Genomic DNA, 20,552 nt, shown 5'->3' on the forward strand with positions numbered 1-20,552 from the left:
GGCTGCTGGTGCAGGGCCGTGCGTGCTGCGTGCTTAACCGTGCAGCACAGGGGGACTGTGCACAGCTCAGGCTGAACATCCAGGCATTAACACAGCCACAGAGAGAGGCCACTTCGTGGAAGTCTTGCCAAATGAACTTCCTGAGGATCCCACAACAAATCAGTGGCAGAGAACCAGAAACATGGCTGGCTGGCTGCATCGCTCCCCTCAGGGCTCATAGAAAGGTTTGGGTTGGAAGGGACCTTCAAGATCATCCAGTTCCAACCCCCTGCCATGGGCAGGGATCCCTCCCACTAGCCCAGGTTGCTCAAGGACTCATCCAGACTGGTCTTGAACACCTCCAGGGCAGAGGCATCCACAAGCTCCCTGGGCAACCTGTTCCAGTGTCTCCCCACCCTCATTCATCTCTGCTTTATCTCAGAAACACTCAGGTTCATCTGCAGCTCCCAGAAGGAAAGTGGAAAACCTGATGTCAGGAAACCAAGTGACAAAATGCAGACCAAAAACAGCCCAACAGCATTCTTGCCCTGCCCTGCTCATCCCATCTAAGTGAAAACCAACCAGTTAGAACCCAGGGACACATCCATGTTCTCCTCAGGAGACTGATCACAGGCCAGGCTCTGCAGGACTGGGACGTCATGGGGCTGGGTCTCTTCTCCCAGGTACCCAGCACCAGAACAAGAGGACACAGTCTCAAACTGCACCGGGGAGGTTCAGACTGGATGTTAGGAAGAAATTCTTCACAGAGAGAGAGTGATTGCCCATTGGAATGGGCTGCCTGGGGAGGTGGTGGAGTCACCATCACTGGAGGTGTTTAGGAAGAGACTTGATAGGGTGCTTGGTGCCATGGTTTAGTTGATTTGGTGGTGTTGGGTGATAGGTTGGACATGATGATCTTGAAGGTCTCTTCCAACCTGATCTATTCTATTCTATTCTATTCTATTCTATTCTATTCTATTCTATTCTATTCTATTCTATTCTATTCTATTCTGCTCTATTCTATTCTGCTCTATTCTATTCTACTCTGCTCTATTCTATTCTGCTCTATTCTATTCTATTCTGCTCTATTCTATTCTATTCTATCAGGCTGGAGAGGTGCCAGCACCCAGCCTAAACCACCACAGGTCCCTTCTGGGGGGACCCAGCTCCCCCATGCTGGGCTTCTGGCCTTCTGTACTTTGTGGGTAATCAGAATATCTCTTGCTAAGGCCTATCCTCCCATGAGCTCAACCCTGCTGCTCCACATCGTGACCACAGGGGAAGGAGAGTAACTTCAAGCGACTCCAGAACCGAGCCCAGCGCCTCAGATCCATCATTTAGATTCCGGACCTGCCAGTGGGAGCAGGGCTCATTTGTTGCTGCCTGTTTGCAGGGGTTTATTTGTTTGAAAAGGCTAATCAGCTATCAGGATGCAGAGGCAATTGCTTAAGTGTAAAGGAGAAGGAAGAAATTGTTCAAAGCTATTCAGAGGAGGCAGCGCTGGTTTGCGCTTCGATGTCGGTGTGCAGCCAACTGACAAATGCTGAGCCACAGCCTGGTGGAAATCCAGATGAATTCCATTAGAATCCACAGCCTGGCTTCCAATTTATTCTGATGTAAGAGCAAGCACGATATTTCCATTTAGATTTACATTAGATTTGTTTCCTGTTTTCCATAATGCAGTCGGTTGCCGTCGTGTACCAGAAGCAGCCGGGGCCAGATCTTGATCTCATTTGCATGGGCTGAAAACAATGGTTTCAGATGGAGCTGCACTGGGGTTATAATTGCATCAAACCAGAGCAGAAGCTCATCTACCCCAGGTGAGACTTTCCCAGAGTGTGGCTGTGTGAGAACAGCCCTGCCATGGTGAGGGGACCCGGTGCTTTGCCCTCTGAACCACAGAATGGTAGGGGTTGGAAAGGACCTCTGGAGATCATCAAGTCCAATCCCCCTGGACTAGAGCCCAGGCCTCGAGCTTGACAGCTGCTGCTTCACAAACCCAAGGTGTAGAAGCTCCTCTTCCCTTCAGAAGATGAGCTAACAATCCAACACCTCCATCACCTCAGGCTTTGGCTTAGGAGAAAGTCAGGAAGAGGGAGAGCCAAAGTCATGCTCAAAAGCTGTGTTGGCCTTGGTGCATTTCATCTGCCAGCACACAGTGTTTATAACCCAGCTTCTCCAGATTGGCTTTTGCTTCCTACAGAGCTTCCTCCCTCGAGGCCCTTCCAGCTCCCCTTGTTCAGCTGTCATTTGGAAATGGTGGGAGCAAGACAATGATTCTGCTGCCTGGTTTGGTGGCCACACTGCCAGCAATAGGCTGGGCTATTACTAATGACTACTAAGAAGGTTATTCCCTGCAACATGTGCAATCAAATGGATTTACTCTTCCTCTTTGAAGCTGCTTATTTCACTGCTAGTGGGCAAATAAGGCCATTTAGAGTCATTTATGGGAGTTGCAAAGGCTTTTCTGGGGAGATGTAAGAGTTATGTTGCCACAGATCCTTGGAGGACTGGGAACTCAGCTCATCCATCTGGCTCCACCACCTCTCTTGTTCTTTGCCTCCATTTTGATGGGCTGTGAACAGGCCTTGCTCTCACTCTGGATCTTAGAGGTGCTGTATGAACTCAGCTAACCCGCACAGCACTGCCCTCCTGCCTGCCAGCTGCACTGCTTTATCAGATGGATGCTGCAGCTCTGAGCTCAGAGATGAGCTTTGCTCTCAGAATGTGCAGCTCCATTCTTTGCTACCCAGAGCCTGGGGAAGTGCAAAGCTGATATGCCACAAAAGCAGCTACAGCAGCAGCAGATCCCCTTACCTCCCCATGGTTTGCCCTTTGAAATGAAGACAAAGCTCTTCCACTGCTGTTTGCAGGGCTCCTGTGTGTTTAATTCCACAGTGACTTCAGATTCCTTTACAAATTGAAATCCTTCTCTTCATTCACAACATTTAGCACCAAGCATGGGAGACAGCATTGAGGAGAATGATCACAGTGACCCCCATGACACCACCACACTCCCAGGGCTGTCAGGATTAGGAGCACATTAATGTGTAGGTCATAGAATCACAGAAAGCTAGGGGTTGGAAGGGACCTCTGGAGGTCATCCAGTCCAACCCCCACCCTGCTACAGCACAGCCACCCAGGGCAGGTCACACAGGAACACATCCAGATGGGTCTTGAAAGCCTCCAGAGAAGGAGACTCCACAACCTCTCTGGGCAGCCTGCTCCAGGGCTCCAGCACCCTCACACCAAAGAAGTTCCTCTTCATGTTGAGGTGGGACCCCCTGGGTTCCAGTTTGTGCCCATTGTTCCTTGCCTTATCACTGGGCACCACCAAAAAGAACCTGGCCCCTGCATCCTGCCACCCACCCCTCCGATATTGGTGGCCAATAAGATGCCCTCAGCCTTCTGTGGCACTTTGGGACGTGGTCACAGTTGTGGTGGGTTCAGGCTATGCCTTTAAAATTCAGTGACAGATTTTGAGCAGAAAAGTAGAAAAATAGAAATACATCTCTATTGGGTGGAAAAAGGGAAAGGGAAGAGGATTCTGAACAAAGGCCTTGGGTCAATACCCAGAATATGAGGAGCTGTACCACAACAATTCTTCCCTTTCCTCTCTTCTCTTCTGTTCTCTGGCTGGTTTTGCTTTGCTCAGGAGAGATAATCTGCCTGCTTTGGCTGGCCTGGCCTAAGTCTCAAGCTGTGCCAGGGGAGGTTTAGGCTGGAGGTGAGGAGAAAGTTCTTCCCAGAAAGAGTTTGTGGCCATTGGGATGTGCTGCCCAGGGAGGTGGTGGAGTCCCCATCCCTGGAGGTGTTCAAAAAGGGATTGGAGGTGGCACTTGGAGCCATGGTTGAGTTGTCAGGAGGTGTTAGGTGTTGGGTAATAAGTTGGACTTGATGATCTCTGAGGTCTTTTCCAACCTTATTGATTCTATGATTTTCTGCTCTTTTCTCTTGTCCCTTTTGTACAGGGAGGGAAAGGGGGGTAAAGGAGGGAGAAGTTAGTAGCTTCCCCTGGTCCTTGGCCAGGGGTTGCTTGTGCTGTTTATTAATTGCACATATCTGTATCAGATTGTATTATACAATATATATCTGTATAATATTGTATTATACAGAGGAGAAAGCTCTTCCCAGAAAGAGTAATTTGCCATTGGGATGTGCTGCCCAGAGAGGTGGTGGAGTCACCATGCCTGGAGGTGTTGAAGAAGGGATTGGTTATGGCACTTGGTGCCATGGTTTAGTCAGGAGGTGTTGGGTGACAGGTTGGTCTTGATGATCTCTGAGGTCTTTTCCAACCTTGTTGATTCTATGATTCTGTATATTTTGCATTCCATAGAGTGGAGATTTTGCCTGTCAATGCAGCTTCATCTGCTTCTAACTGAGTTGGTCTGGCAAAGTTAATAGTCATAGTATCAGTCAGGGTTGGAAGGGACCACAAGGATCACCTAGTTCCAGCCCGCCTGCCATGGGCAGGGACACCCCACACTAGATCAGGCTGGCCAGAGCCTCGTCCAGCCTGGGCTTAATGCTGGGGGAGGGAACTTCAACCCACCACAACGGTGCTATTGGGTTGAGAGCTGGGACTCTGACGACCTTAGAGCTCTTTCCCCACCCCAACGATTCCACCCTTCGGCGGCAGATTGCAATCCCAGCGTCTCCGCACTTCCCTCACCGCATCAGCTCAGCCCTGCAGAGAGAGGGACTGGCAATTGCCCCATGGGCTTGGCCTGCAGGATAGAAAACAGAGCCTTGCAAAAAAAACCAAGAGAAGAAGGAAAAAAAGCGACCAAAACCCAAGGCAATCATCGAATTTCCAGTGTGGGCGGCAAGCTGTCTGTTAGGTTTGCACACACATCACATTACCAGGGCTCAGCAGTGCCTACAGGCAGCCTTTACCCGCAGCAGAAAACACAAAAGCACACCAGGTTCTCTCCTGTCTGCTGCCTCGCAGCCAGCGGCAGCTGAGCAGGATCCCATCAGGCGCTAACAAAGGCTGACAGAAGTACTTAGTTGTGATCTCTGTCCCCCCAACCCCCCTCCCGGTCCCTGTCCCCCCGTGCAATTTGCATGACAACTGGATCCTAACCGTCCGTTTCAGCGGGCAAAGAGCAATCTGATACAGATTGGAATGGGTGAGGTAAAGCAGCACTGGCACCAACTGGGTGCTTCCAGCCAAAGCCTGGCTCCCAGGGGTTTGACACCGGCTGAATGAGCAGCTGGGCAGCACCGCCTGGAATTAACAGGAGCTAAAAAAGGCAACCAACAAACCCCACAGGACGTTGGGAGTCTGCTTCCCCAAAGCTAAAGTGCCAGAAACCCTTTCATTAGGGGCTTCCTGAGAGCCATGAGCGAGGCAACACAGTCCTGCAAGCATCTCTGAGGTGACAGGGTGCTGCTGTCCTTGGGAAAAGGGCACACCGCAGGGATGAAGGCCCTGGGAGGGAGCAGGGGCACAGCTGCCTTGAGGAAGGAGTCCCTGCAAAGCACCACTGCTCCTGTGATGCTGGGAGCCCCTGGGAGGTAATGAGGCCTCAGCAGCCTCTCTGAGGTAGCATGGCAGAGCCATGGTGGGGCCAGAGCCCCAGAAAGCAGCATGGAAGCTGTGTGGCTGAACACCTGGAAGGAGAGCACATCCAAGAGGGAATACCACACCAGCCAGCCTAAGAGAGGCTAATGTGGCACAGCTGCCCTGTGCCAGGGAGACCCTGCAAGGAAATGTGGTGCAGCTGCCATGGATTGGAGAGTCTGTGCAAGTGCTTCTGGAGGAGGGAACTCCAGAATGAAGCAGCTTCAGAGGAGAGGTGATGCAACCTGCTGGAGACCCTGAGAGCTCCACCAGTGCAGCCTTGAATTCTCAGGTATCTGAACAACCCTCTGCATTCCCAGGGTCACCATTGCAGACTCACTGATTAGAAGGCAGGGCAGGAAATTAAATGAGGCAGGTGACTGAAAGAGCAGACTTCACAGGCTGCATCTGTTCCTCTGTTCCCTCTGGGTACAACACTGATGTAACTTCTGAGAAGAAAATTTAGTGCAGAGGGAAGCTGCCAGGCTGACAGCCCCTGTAAACTGAAGCAGTTGAGGCATCCAGTGGCTTGGGTAGAGGAGAAGCACAGGAGAGCCACTGAAACGTGCCTCAGCCTGAGCTGAAGCACAGCAGCTGGTGGAGGTGGCCTGCCTGGGCTTGTCTTCTGCTCATGAAGCTCGAGAGAAGGAGCTGCCTGGGAAGGCCTGGTGGTGGCTCCGAGGTGGTGGTGAACGCAGCAGCGAACAGCAGTGGGTTTGGTAATCCTGTCTGGGCTGCCCCAGCAGCAGCAGGATCCCAAAGGTAAACATGCTTGGCAAGAAGAAATCCCCCCAGAGGTGCAGCATGGGGAACCTGCAAACATCTCCAGCTTGCCACACGCCCAGGAGCTTGCACACCTTTTGGGTCTTGTCCACACCTGTGCTGCCAGAGAACAAGGGAAACATCCATTTCAGAGCAGTTCTTACAGCCAGCACCTTTCCTGGTGTTTGGAAACACAACAACTGCCCTCTGCTCTGCAGTCTAAAGAGCCTGGCTGCTTTTGATGGGCCTAGGAGGGGCAGAACATCTCAGAGAACTCTACTCTACCACCCGAGTGCGTCTGCATCCAGAAGAAGATTCAAAGCACGCTTCTACCCATTTGGAAACCCAACCTTGCTTCTTGGCCAGACTCAGGTAAACTCCAAATGTCTCAATGACATTATAAGAAGTGGCTGCCACCTCTCCTGAGAGCAGCTGGGTGACCTCAGTGATCTCAGTGTTCAGCAAGCAGCAAGGAAACTAAAGAGCAAGAGAGAGGGTGAGGAGGGCAGGCAGTAGAAGCAGCAGCGTCAAGCAAGTAAAAGAGGTTGGCACACAGCTTCCCCAAGTCCCTCTCATCACTGGAGGGCTGAGCAAGCCCTACCTGCAAAGCATTCAAAAGACCTCTTGAGGGCAAACAAGAACAGAATGAAGAGGCACAGAAAGAAGGCAGAGGGTCAGCTCTTGTTCCTCAGAGCACAGCCTCCTTTCTCCTGTGTCTTCATTTGGGTTGTGGCAGAGAGAAGCAAACCCAGAAATACCTCGAATAAATCCAGTTAGCTTTACCTCTTTTGATGCTGGACCTGGGGCTGGGTCCAGGCAGTTGGCCTTCTTTTATTGTTATTATGTCTTCTTTTCTCCCCTCTTCTTTTTCCCCATGTGATAAGATCCAGCATTTGAAGGGCAGCAAGCAAGCCAGCTCTTCCTGCTCTGAAGAAAGGCAGCAACTGCACTTAGAGTAAAAGATTGCCAGGCAGATTTGAAGTGTCAGTCAGAGCCTATCTCTGGAATAAAAATAATAACAATAATCATAAAAAAGCATTAGTCCAGGCAGCTCCCCACACCACCACAGTTAATTTACTCTTCCCAGATATCCCCCTGAGCTGCAAAAAGCCATCCAGAGCTGGCCAGAGCTGCCAGCTACAGGCATGAGGTGTTAAATTAGATACTGGAACCTACTGTGTCCAGTTCTGGGCCCCTCAGTTTAGGAAGGATGTTGAGATGCTGGAAGGTGTCCAGAGAAGGGCAACAAAGCTGGGGAGGGGTCTGGAGCACAGCCCTGGGAGGAGAGGCTGAGGGAGCTGGGGTTGCTTAGCCTGGAGAAGAGGATGCTCAGGGAGACCTTATTGCTGTCTACAACTCCCTGAAGGGAGGTTGTAGCCAGGTGGGGGTTGGTCTCTTCTTCCAGGCACCCAGCACCAAAACAAGAGGACACAGTCTCAGGCTGTGCCAGGGGAAGTTTAGGCTGGAGGTGAGGAAGAAGTTCTTCATAGAAAGAGAGATTGGCCACTGGAATGTGCTGCCCAGGGAGGTGGTGGAGTCACCATCCCTGAAGGTATTTAGGAAGAGCCTGGGTGAGGCACTTGGTGCCATGGTTTAGTTGATTAGATGGTGTTGGGTGATAGGCTGGACTCGATGATCTCAAAGGTCTCTTCCAACCTGGTTAGCTCTGTTCTATTCTATTCTATTCTATTCTATTCTATTCTATTCTATTCTATTCTATTCTATTCCAAGTCAGGTCAGTTTGCCTTTTGCAGAGCAAAAGACTGTGAGGAGCAGGAGCAGAGAAGGAAATGTTGGCCTCTGCCAGGCTTTGTGAGGCAAACTGAACCTTTCACTTCGAAGAGGGACAGAGATTGAGCACTTTGGTGCTGAGCTTGTCCCATCTTCAGTGGCATGCCTCCAGTTTAATATTATTATTATCATTTAAATCAGGATTTATGGCTGCACCTAGGGGCTGTGCAAGGCACTTTCCAAGCACTCAGGAGAGGACTGGCTCTGCTCCAAGAACCTCATTATTTCAGGACCGACAGGCACACCGAGGCGCCGCATGGTCAAGCAGCAGAAGTGCTGACCCCACAGCACCAGCACTTTCCACCCTGCACCCAGCTCCTTGCTTGACCTTGGGAGAGCCACAATCCTTCTTCCCATGCCTAATCCTATCCCACTCTTTGTCCAGCTCAGTTGCTTTGTGGCCAGCAGATCGAGAGAAGTGAGTCTGCCCACCTGCTCTCCTCTGGGTTTAACTCCAGCAGGAGAGATTTAGGTTGGACATCAGGAGGAAGCTCTCTACTATGAGGCTGGTGAGACACTGGCAGTGGTTTGAAACTGGAGCAGGAGAGATTTAGGTTGGACATCAGGAGGAAGCTCTCTACTATGAGGCTGGTGAGACACTGGCAGTGGTTTGAAACTGGAGCAGGAGAGATTTAGGTTGGACATCAGGAGGAAACTCTTCACAATGTGAATGGTACAATATTGGAAGAGGTTGCCCAGAGAGGTGGTAGAAGCTCCACCCCTGGAGCCATTCAAGGTCAGGCTTGAAAGGGCTCTGAGCAACCTGCTCTGGTGGGGGATGTCCCTGCTGGCTGCAGGGGTTTGGACTGGATGAGCTTTAAAGGTCCTCTCCAACCCAAACCACTCAAGTGTTCAAGGCCAGGCTGGATGAGGCCTTGAGCAACCTGGGCTGGAGGGAGGTGTCCCTGCCCATGGCAGGGGTTTGGAACTGGATGATCTTCCAGGTCTCTTCCAACCTAAACCATTCAATGAATCTATGCTTCCATGAAAGCCCTTCAGCTGTGACTGTGTTCACATCTTAGCCTGCCTTAGCATCCCTGTGCAAAGCCCAAAGAAGTATTTGAGGAAATATTTTCGTTCCTAGGGGGGAAAAAAGGGGGGGAAATGCTAGGAAATAAGAACCTCCATTTTCCACAGCATTTCTTCAACTGCTTTTGCTGGTAAAGAGAACCAAATGCTTTCCCAAAGCCCAGCAAAGCAGCTTTTCCTGTTGAAAACCAGAAAATGCAGGTTTGGGAGGGTTGGCAAGAGCAGGCATTGAAATTTGCTGGGGAAAGTACTGCAGTGGTTAGAGAAACCTCCTTCATTTCATCCTGCCAACAAGGGTGAACCTAAACCTGAAGTTGCTCTGTGAGCAGGGCAGCTGGTGAAACCTGTTCTCCTCCTGATTTGTGTCTTACAGCTCCTTTCTCAATGCTCCTTCCTCACTGTAATATCCCCCAGGGCAGCCTTATCCCCCTCCAGACTTCCCCAGAAAGGTCTTTGGCTCTTCCACCGATTTCCTGCTTTGCAGGCACGGGGCAGCAAGGGCAGGAGCTGGTCTGAAGGCAGGCAGGTGCCAGATTCTAAATGCCAGCTGGTCACCTGGCTGCTGCATCTCAAAATAGATAGGGAGCAAGAGGTGTAATTACCTTCCCTTCAGTAGGATATTAACTTAAATGTCTCTCTTCCATCCAGCTGCTGGTTTGGGTTCTGTTGTGGGCTTTTTCTTTCATGAAAATTGCAGGAATCTTGGGTCTGAGGGACCTCTCTCTTTCCATCAGACAGGGTTGAATCAGGTCAGCTGGTTCAGAAATTACTGGAGCAGGGGGACTGGCTCACAGATGGAAGAACAACACCAGCAGGCTGATTGCCTCAATAAACCCTGGCTCAAAGAGAAGGCAGTTTTGGTGTAACAGAGAGCCCCTGGTGTCAGGTGAGGTAACTCTTGCTGTGGCAGTGCTCAGCCACTCTCTGTCCTTTGGATAGATAAAGGCTGCCAAGCTGCAGGGCTGTCTACAGTGTGCTTACCACTTAGAGCTGCACAGGGCCTTCAACCTGTACAGGAACTGCCCAGGAGCCCAGCCAGCCTCTGACCTGAGTCCCTTACAGCTGGATGGACAAAGAGGAGCAGGAAGGGGAGAATAAATCAGCTCAGACTTACAGACAGGGAAACAAAGGCCAAGATTAGCAACTTACTGAGGAATCAGAAGGAGGCTCAGATGTCCCAGGTCCCCATCTAGAGCCCTGAGCAAAGTCCTCCTCAGCTCCTTCTCGCTTCAGCAGCCAGGCAGAAGTCACCCTTTGACGGGCATCTCCCTCTGATTCACTGCCCTCAGGAGCTGCGTCACTCTTACCCACGCTTCTCCTCCGGCAGCTGGGGCCACATGGCAGGCTGATGAGGAAACGTTATTTGTTGTTTTGTTTGGCTTCATTATTCATGGGCACCGTGCTGAAAACACTCAGCTGCTTTCTGAACAGTCCTTGAGCTGCGGTGGAGGGAGGGACTTACCACAGCCTGCTGGCTGGGCTGCCTTTCCACAGCCAAGCTCTCTTCCATCTGCTTCCCTTCAGCCCTTGTCACGCTCCCCCATCTCTCCCGGCTTTGGCTGTGCTCTCTGGCATTATCTGAAGAAGAAAGAGGCAAAGCCTTGGAGCACTGGAGGCAGGCAATCAGAAATGGCAGTTCACCAGGGAGGCACCGACCCTGGCTGGGGGGGAGAATCTAAACCTCATCCTCTGACTGCTTTGCCTCTTCAGCCACGCTGTCTAGCTGAGGATAAGCTACTTGCAGGGTTTCAGACCTGTTTATCCTTCCACAAAAGCTGCCTTCACCCTCCTTCAGACAATCTGCAACTGTCTGGAGGCCTTTTTCTCAGAAGCAAGGCTCCCCCTCTTTAGTTCATTCTCCTGGAAATCCATTTTTCATCTTGGAACAAGGGCAGCCTGTAGCTTTCAGAGCATTTGGCAATGTACTGTGTCCAGCTCTGGGCTCCTCAGTTTAAGAAGGACATTGAGACTCTTGAAGGTGTCCAGAGAAGGGCAAGGAGGCTGGGGAGGGGTCTGGAGCACAGCCCTGGGAGGAGAGGCTGAGGGAGCTGGGATTGCTTAGCCTGGAGAAGAGGAGGCTCAGGGGAGACCTTCTTACTCTCTCCAACTCCCTGAAGGGAGGTTGTAGCCAGCTGGGGGTTGGGCTCTTCTCCCAGGCAACCAGCACCAGAACAAGAGGACACAGTCTCAAGCTGTGTCAGGGGAAGTTTAGGCTGGAGGTGAGGAGAATGTTCTTCCCAGAGAGAGTTGTTAGCCATTGGAATGTGCTGCCCAGGGAGGTGGTGGAGTCCCCATCCCTGGAGGTGTTCAAGAGGGGAGTGGATGTGGCACTTGGTGCCGTGGGCTAGTAGTCAGGAGGTGTTGGGTGACAGGTTGGACTTGATGATCTTTGAGGTCTTTTCCAACCTTATTGATTCTATGGTTCTATGTTTCCAGAGAGACAGAGGCTTGGTCTGCTCTAGCTGTGCTCACCCCTGTTCCCTAGCACTCAACAGTGGTTTTCTGGCCTTGTGGTTCCACAAACACAGGGTACAAGCCCTGCACAGCAAACTTCAGCTTAGCAAAAGCAGGTTCACTTTCTTAGTTACTCTTCTGGAGACCCTTAAAAATCATCTAGGGTTACCCCCCCTAGGGTCTCCAGAAGAGAAGCTGAAGCTCTTGCAAGTTTCTAGGGGTACCTCTTCAGGGCTAGCATTTGCTTAGGGAGCTCATTATCACACCTTGGACTGCAACCAAGATACTCATGGCCTGTGGGCAGCAGCTCTGCCAGGCAGCCAACCCCACCCAGCCAAGCCAGTAAGTGCAGGGCTGAATCTTTTGACTCCTGTGAATTGCTCTGTGCCATTATGCAGACAAGAAACCCAGCCTGTGCTGCAAGCATTTCATCAGGACTTGGAGAAGTTCAGAGTTTATGGGGTGGGGTTTTGGGGGTTGGTTTGTGGCTTTTTTTTCTGTAGGGTTCTAGCAAAGGACACTACAAATCTCTTCAGGCTGGCTGGGTTTCCTGCAAAAGCCAGCACAGGATTCATGTTGTTCCAGCTTCCCCAGCTGGAATTTCAGGGGACTGTAATAGCCAGGGGATTGCTGTCAGTCCACCCTGTAACCCTTCAGCCCCACAAAACATCAGGACCACTACAAGTCTCTTCAGGCTGCTTGGGTTATCTGCAAAAGCCAGCACAGGATTCAGGTTCCAGCTCTTGCTTCCTCAGCTGCAATTTCAGGGCACTCTGAGAGGGATTTGCTGTCAGCCCACCCTGTAGCACATCTGCCCCATAAACCACCAAGGACACAGCAGAGGGTGTTCAGCCCAACTGGACAAAAAGTCTTCCCCTGGTCTAAACCAGCACAGCTCCAGAGAAGTCCTTATCACCCCAGAGAAGAAGAACCCAGTTTAGAATACACTTGCACAGAATCACAGAATCACCAAGGCTGGAAGAGACCTCAAAGATCATCAAGTCCAAGCTGTCACCACAGACCTCATGACTAGACCATGGCACCAAGTGCCACATCCAATCCCCTCTTGAACACCTCCAGGGATGGGGACTCCACCACCTCCCTGGGCAGCACATTCCAATGGCTAACAACTCTCTCTGGGAAGAACATTCTGCTCACCTCCAGCCTAAACATCCCCTGGCACAGCTTGAGACTGTGTCCTCTTGTTCTGGTGATGGTTGCTTGAGAGAAGAGACCAACCCCCACCTGGCTACAGCCTCCCTTCAGGGAGTTGGAGAGAGCAATGAGGTCTCCCCTGAGCCTCCTCTTCTCCAGGCTAAGCAACCCCAGCTCCCTCAGCCTCTCCTCCCAGGGCTGTGCTCCAGACCCCTCCCCAGTCTCATTGCCCTTCTCTGGACACCTTCAAGTGTCTCAATGTCCTTCTCAAACTGGACACAGTACTCAAGGTGTGGCCTAACCAATGCAGAGTACAAGGGCACAATGACTTCCCTGCTCCTGCTGGCCACACTATTCTTGATGCAGGCCATTAATTCTTTGCCTGGAGCCAAGACAGACACACAGACACACCCCCATGGGAGATATATTAGCTCAGTTTCATCTCCTGCAACCCCATGCAGCTGCACAGGGGAGGAATTCAGACCCTGTGGCCCACGACCTCCACTGATGCAAGCTCTGCTCTTTGCTAAATGAGCTTCCTGGGTTGATCAGCAAAGCTAATGAGCTGAATGCAGGGGGTCAGCACTGGAGGAACTGCACTGGTGCTTTTGGAACTTAAAAGGGAAAAAAAAAGGATAAATAAATTTAAAAAATCACTGAAACAGATTTGTTTCAAGGAGTTTGCAGCAGCAGAGAGCTTGGCCCATGAGTAATGCACATAAATACCACCCTTAGCCACAGAGCTGAAGCCAGGCCCCCACCTGGCTGTTGCCTAAGTAACACAGCTCTAGGAGGACATGGCTTTTTGTTAAGCCAGTGTTATTTATCCAGGAGATGGAAGCAGGCCTATTAAGGCCATACCAGGTCAACATATGTCTAAGCATGTGCTGAAGAACTTAATTAGTTCTCCCTGAGAAGAGAGGCTCCCAGTGCTATTTAAAGGATCGTTACCCTACTGCGAGATGCCTTGGAGCCTGCTGCTAGGGCCTGAGCCGAACAGGGCAAGCCTGGAGTAGTTGGATGGGAGCAAAAAGGCTTCCCTCCATGCTGGGGAGTAATTGCTGAGCAGCTCCAAGAGCTGGAAGGTCAGGGCAAGGAGCAGGCATCACAAAAAATTACACTGAAAGGGGCTGGGTTCGTGTCTGGGGTGCAATGTCAGCGTTGGCTGCAGGGTCAGGCTGTGCAGATGCTGTTCCTCTTCTGGCTTCTCTTTCCAGAGATCCAACATCATCTGCTGTGCTTGGTGCCTGCTTCTCAGGCAGCTGCAGTGGGAGTCAGAAGGGGTGACTGGAGAGAGGAGGAATGCAAGCCTGGAGTGAGCCACCGCTCAGGGTCTCGGTCAAACACTGATCTGCATCAGCAGGAGTCAAATGCAGGCAGCAGCTCCTTAGCATCAGCTGAAGTGGACCTCAGGCAAGTGGCTCAGTCGTAGTTTTTATGCCAAGGCTCAGTGATAGTTTTTATTTCTGAGGCCAAGAAGCAGAGGCTGTAGACTGAATGCCAGTGAGGGAGTGAGGGGAGTTCCCCAAAGCTGGGTGATTTTGTTATCCTGGCAGCTCCCTGAGTGGGTGCACCTGGGGAAAACCAGGATGAGCAGCCTCTGGAGGGTAAATCAGGGTGCCAAGAGCATTAGAGTTTGTATAAGCACTGGCATCCCTCCCCAGGAACACTCAGGCTGGATTGCAGAAGAGGGAGAGCCCTGGCTATGCTTATCTTGACCTAAGAGTGACTTATATACCACATGGGACCTTGGTCTGCTCTTGGAGCTGTCAGGAGTTATTCTTAGATGAGTTGTTATGGTAACTGAGCTAATGCCCCAGGATAGATGTTCTCAGGTGGCTGCAGGCCAGAAAATCAACACCAATAGATTCCAGATAATAGACTCCTGCTAAACTCAATGCCAGCATCTACTTTATTTAACCTATTCACCAATGACTTCCTGAACTCCATTCTCTGGGCAAGCCATCTACGATGACAACAGCTGCTTGGCCTCAAGGAGACCTCAGCTTCCAAAAGACTGAGGGGATCCCATGTGCTGTGCCTGAGCCTATGCCAGGAAATGAAATGTGTCTGGGACTTTCTTCTGTAATGAGAGGACAGCTGGCACAGAATGCCCAATGTGCTCATTTGAAATTCCTGCCCTCCAAACCTGCATGGTCACATCCAGACAGCCCACAAGGAACAAGGAACAGTCTCTGGCTCCAAAAATGGATCTGGACTGGGTCAAAACTGCAGAGCAATACTTCAAAGTTGTGACAGAGAACAGTCCAGGCACTGGTTTATTTATTAGTCCAGACCTTTTCTGACTGCTGGAGGTGACTGCACAAGAAAGGAGACTGAAATCAAGTGTGAAGGCTCTGTCAATCTGCTTGTCTACCACATCCAGATCCAGCTGGAGCTGTACACCCTTAGGAGTGGGCAGTAAGAGGCACCACAGCACACCCAGGAATCGCTTTGGATCACTCATTTCTGTCCTGCATTTGAGACAGCTCATGGGTTAAGTGGTGGATTCAGCAGTTCCAAGACAATATCCCTCCACCTAACATGGAGAAATCAAGATGCAGCCAGCAAATTATCAAACAAGGAGCAGGCAGTGCCATACACCCACCAGGCACTGCAGCTGACTCCACCGTGGGAAGCCTCTTTGCGTGGTGCTCCACAGCATGCAGCCAGCAAAGAGCATCCAGGCAGCTCACTGAGGCAGACAGACTTCAGGAAGAGTGGTGCCAGTTTCAGGAACTCCCACATCACCACCAGACCAGCTGAGCAGCTCCCTGGCTCTGGGGCCATGCACCACCTCCAGAGCGAGCCAAACTGGTTCTGCCATGGCGTGGTCCACAGTGCCAGGACTGATCATGCCTTGGGCATTTGGGACAGCCTGCTGCATGCCCCTGTGGAGGCTCTTGCATTGGTGCTGAACAGCTGCTCCTTTCATGTTGAGACTTGCTGGTGGTCTCCTTGATGGCTTGAACACCACAGGCTGGCCCAAGGCCACTGAGCTGGGGGGGTTTCTCCCTCTGCTTGTTCATTCTCACTCCCAGGCTTGCTTTGCTTGTTTTACTCACTTGCAAACCCTGTTCTTGGACTATGAACCTCTCCAGGGCAGAAACTGGCTCTCAGCACGTCCCTTGCTCAGCTTCCACTGCACCAGGCTGGCAAGCTCAATCAGTGCAGCAGAAATGTGATTAACAAGCTGTGCACAAGGGGGAATTGCATCCTCAGTGGCTGTGACATTCCCACTTCTGGCCTGCCTCTCCCTTTTCCCAGGGCGAGAGGTCACGTTGACTCGACTCCAAAATGTCTCTGCTGCAAAACTTTTAACCACCAAGGCCCAAATACATTTTCCAGCACGAGCTGCTGCTGCTGCTTGTGCTGATCCAAGGCCTGCCAAGCTGCAGCCTTAAGTGAATTTTTATGACTAAGTTATAAACCCCAGAAAACAGGGAGCGAGAGGTGGAAATGCTGACTCGGCCATTGCTAAATGCCAATTATCTACAAATGCATTAAGGAGGATGAGGAGGAGGAGGGGGGGGTGCTGGGGAGCATGAAAAATAGGGTCATTTCCATGTTTTCTCTGGTTCAAAGTAAACTGTCCCACGAGCCCCCTGTAGGAAGGAGCAGCATGCAGAGTGACCATTAATATTTATAGGCACGACACTGAGCTCCAGACCTTGGCAATCAGAGCAGCTCCACTTGTGGAATTAATAGAGTTTGGCTGACATCTCAGTACAAAAAAGTAAGTAGGAGACTCCAAGACTTTCAGGCAGAACTCAAAAAGCAGATGCTGACCTTTGGTGGAGAGGGGTCCATACCTCACTAAGCTGGTGAAGTACTAAAACCAGCTCTCAAATCCTCAGGGCTGCTGGCCAAACCCAGCACCACCTTCTCTGCTCCTGTGGCTCCCAGACAGCCCAAACACTGCATTGGTTCTCTCCCAAGGCTGCACACTGCTCCCAGCTGACCCAAACCTGGGTATCTCCCCAGGCACATGGAGCAACATGGGTTTATAATACCTACTGGCCAAATAATCTTAAGGCTCAAGGTGGTGCTGTAATGCCAGCTGAAATGCAGCACCTGCCTCCTCCCACCCTGCACTTCCCAACTCTCAGTTGAAGTGACAGAGAGAGCCCCCTGAAAAGCAGCCCTCTCTGTGCTGAGGATCTGGCAGGGCGCCGAGGGTCTGGCAAGGTGCTGAGGGTCTGGCAAGGTGCTGAGGGTCTTGCAGGGTGCTGAGGGTTTGGCAAGGTGCTGAGCGTCTTGCAGGGTGCTGAGGGTCTGGCAAGGTGCTGAGGGTTTGGCAAGGTGCTGAGGGTTTGGCAGGGTGCTGAGGGTCTTGCAGGGTGCTGAGGGTCTGGCAAGGTGCTGAGTCACAGAGGCTGCAGTCAGCTCAGGCCCATGCATCAGGCAGGGTGATGGCTACCAAAGCCACCCACAAAGAGAAATCTCCAGGGCTCTGTGCTACCACAGTAACTCAGTCACCCACATGAGCCTTCAGAGAAATGTGTCCCCAACACCTGGGCATTTACCACTAATTACTCTGAGAGCAGCAGAGCTTCTTGCAAGCCTGTAATCCTTCATGGCCAGGAATTTAAGGAGAGCCACGACTTCAGGGAGAGACTGTTCACCCCCCACAATGCACCCAGCCCTGGCAAAAAGGACTAAGAGCCTGGCCAAAGGTGCTTGTTTAGGAGACAGGGAGGTTTAGATGAAACTCCAGGAGGAAAATATGAGCAATCTCATTCTTGTTTTCATGGACTCACATACACACACCACCCCCAAACAAATTGAGCTGGGACTTTGAGCATCAGGCTCTGTGTTTTCAGACCCAGGTACTGATTGCAGGTGGGCACCTTGCATTCAGCACACCAGGGACAGGACCTCCCAGAGCTGTTTGCACTGCTGCAGTCCCACCCTTGCTTTTGCAGCATGTAGGAGGGTGCACAGCACGTTCTGGACATCAGGCTCCTGTCAGAAGAGCAGCAGTCAGCACATGCCCTCCATCAGCTAAGGCCCTCTGAATCCTTCTGGGGTTATTTCTCCCCCCTCCTCTCAAAAATCCAGGCTGTGCAATTTAGGAACATAAACACTGCAAACAACAATAGCAAATAGCAAAGCTCCTGCCACTAAAAACAAGGTGAAAAGGAGGAGCTGAGCCAAGTTAATCAGTGAGCTGAAATGAGATGTTGGGAGAAAGGGGCTGTGGGTGACTTGGGGTTTGCAGTTAGCTGAGTGATGTGAAATCTCCTGTGTCTAGCTGAGCTCTGAAAGGAAATGCTTTATTAAATCTTCTTTGTGGGAGATTTCAAGTTGCCTCTGGACTGGAAAATAGGACCCTGCCAGTATGTGGCACATAATCAGGAACTGGAATCCTCAGTGCAGGGTTTGTTTGGGGTTGTTTTGGGTGGGTTTTTTTTCTGCAGAGGAAACTCTGATCAGCACAGACTCATAACTCATAGAGGGGCTCAGGATTTAGGAAGGTGAATTAGCCACAACACACAACACATGCTCTGCTCTGCACCTCCTTCCACCCAGGATCCCCAAAATGCTTCACAGAGTTAATCATGCTGGCAGCAACCACCAGGCACTGGGTGGGCAGGAACTCACCACACTGAATCAAAACTAACCTGTGGGCCAGTGGAGCTCAGGTCCAGGATCTCAGCTTTCATTCCCACTGGAGCACAGTTCTTGCCCTGATTTCTCTCCTTTGCACTGGTTGTGCTGGAAGTCTCTGGTCTCCTGTACTTCTTGCTGTGATCTGGTCAGAGAAAGGGCTGCAGCCTCTTGCTGTCCCTGTCCAGCACTCATTGTGTTCTGCTGTAAGCTGGTGGCTCACAGCTCTTCCACGTCAAACCAGGACTGGGCCACCTCCAAACACTTGCAGAAAGTATCAGCTAAAAAGAAATTGAGAGAGCCAGGCACAAGAAGAAGGAATGAGGACAAGTGAGAGGCTCCTGGAGCTCAGGACAAGCGAGAGGCTCCTGGAGCTCTCCCCAGTGCTTTTTTCTATGTCTTGTCTCTCCCTGTGTGCTTGGCCATGTAGTCAGGAAAGTGAGATCTGATCAGAGACAGGACAGGCAGCAGATTCCCTCCACCTCTTACTCCCTTATTTCCCACCACAGCATGTCTGGATACGAAGAGCCTTGAATCTCAGTCCAGAGTTTGAGTTCCTGAGCTGCTTTCTGCAAACCCCACCAGGGAAGCATCCCAAGGGGCCGAGACACTGCAAGCATTCCCCTTCCTTTGCACCACCCCCACTGCAGCTGGGCCCCTGGCCTACCTTTTGTTGCTGACAAGCAGCAGCACAGAGCCGTTCTGGATGTTGGCCTCCTTGAGAGTCTCATGCTCCTCCAGCTGCCTGGAGTTGTAATAAAAGGTCTTCTTCCAGGAAGTGACGCCCTCCCGCACCAGGTGAGCCCGGAGGTCCATCACTGTGTCCCTGGGCTTGACTGTCAAGGGCATCATCATGTCCTCATCCGCCAGGTGCACCTTGATGTGGTACCTCTTCCAGCGGGAAAGGCTCCTGCGCAGCGTGTCCATCCTCCGCAGCTCGCCAAGGCCGGCGTGGCAGAGAGGAGCATCCAGCTGGGAGGTTGGTAAGGCAGGGATGTGGCTCTGGAGAGGCTGTCTGCAGCGAGCAGCTTCAAATGTCCTGCCAAACCTGTTCCTCCCAGTTGCTGAGCCGCATGCTTCACATTCCAAGGAAGAGCTCACCTGGCTCCGAGAGCCTGCTGGCTGGCAAAGCTCCTCGTGAATCATTTCCACACACCCCTAAATCCCATAATAATAATTACAATGTCTTCACAAGGTGCTCCTCATTCCAATGGCTCTCAGAGGACTTGAAAGCTGGATCTGCACAGCCATTAGACACATAGGTGCATGGGAGAAATGAATGGGTTCAGCAACCTCATGGCTCCTGCTCTCAAAAGCTGCCAGCTGGGGAGATCAGTCCAACAAAGTAGGCCTGGAGGAACCTCACAGCTCTTTAACCTGGTCATTTAAGGAAGATCAGCACTCTGCACAGTGACAAATTCCTCTTGGAGGACAGAACAAAGAAGCAGACACAGGGCCTGGCTGGTGTGACCATCCCTCATTAGCCTGGGAGATGTGTGGAGTTACTGAAGGCAAACAGGCTGGGACCCTCCAAAAGGGACAGGACTCATTCATGGCTCACCCTACCACCAGCTATCTGACACTGACTCACACATGCTCCTCACTGCTTCATCATCTTGATGTCCTCTGCCTTTCAGATCCCTGCCTAATTGATCCTATCCTGCTCTAGCACGTGAGTGGGGAGAGCGTGACAGGGCTGCAGGCACAGCACACAGCCAGGTGACAGCAGAGCCCTTGGAATACCAAGAGGAACGAGCAGTGCTTTGGTAAACACAACGATCCCTCCAAAGGGAAGGATCTGAAGGCAGCCACAGGAGCTGGCTGTAATTGAATGATCCTGCAAGGCAGACTGTGGCAGTCAGAGGATGATACTTCAGAGCAAACATCATCAAGATAAGAAAGTCTTCTTTTTCTTTTGCTTTTTTTCCCCCCCTTCTTTTTCTCCCAGAGATCAAGCCACCCTCTTATCTTGCAGGTAATTTCCTGCAGCCCAGAGTACAGGAATTAATTCCCTTGTCCATTCTTCCCAGCACAGGCCAGCATTTTCAGGCCAAAGTACTGTGAGACAGTTGACTTCAGAGCCTGCTCCTCACTATGAAGGGGCTGCTCTTGCCCATTAGATAACAAAACAAGCTGTCACATCTCCAGATATGAGACCAAGAGAGGTGTCCACTCTCCCACTGAAAAACCAGGGAGGTTTCCACCC

General features: G+C 51.4%; 1 protein-coding gene across 3 annotated transcripts; it reads right to left on the reverse strand.

Moving 5' to 3' along the window:
- Window positions 1-5,037: 5,037 nt before the first annotated feature.
- TINCR (TINCR ubiquitin domain containing) lies at window positions 5,038-19,324 on the reverse strand. 3 transcript variants are annotated; one of them, XM_068169492.1, is made up of 6 exons: window positions 19,014-19,324; window positions 18,361-18,627; window positions 10,590-10,705; window positions 10,277-10,472; window positions 7,091-7,308; window positions 5,038-6,427 (listed from the first exon to the last, which is right to left on the reverse strand). In XM_068169492.1, exons 1-2 carry the CDS (start codon window positions 19,271-19,273, stop codon window positions 18,624-18,626), a joined length of 264 nt encoding a protein of 87 aa, XP_068025593.1. In that variant the 5' UTR covers window positions 19,274-19,324; the 3' UTR covers window positions 5,038-6,427; window positions 7,091-7,308; window positions 10,277-10,472; window positions 10,590-10,705; window positions 18,361-18,623. The 3 variants fall into 3 exon arrangements, 1 of the variants encoding a protein (XP_068025593.1); XR_010991381.1 differs by lacking the exon at window positions 19,014-19,324 and having other exon boundaries at window positions 5,038-6,422; window positions 18,361-18,626; XR_010991382.1 differs by lacking the exons at window positions 10,277-10,472; window positions 10,590-10,705; window positions 18,361-18,627; window positions 19,014-19,324 and adding an exon at window positions 9,730-10,002.
- Between the last annotated feature and the right edge of the window lie 1,228 nt (window positions 19,325-20,552).

The sequence above is a fragment of the Melanerpes formicivorus genome, unplaced genomic scaffold (assembly GCF_026170545.1).
Source record: "Melanerpes formicivorus ecotype bairdi unplaced genomic scaffold, bMelFor1.0.p_v2 SCAF_187, whole genome shotgun sequence".
NCBI lineage: Eukaryota > Metazoa > Chordata > Aves > Piciformes > Picidae > Melanerpes > Melanerpes formicivorus.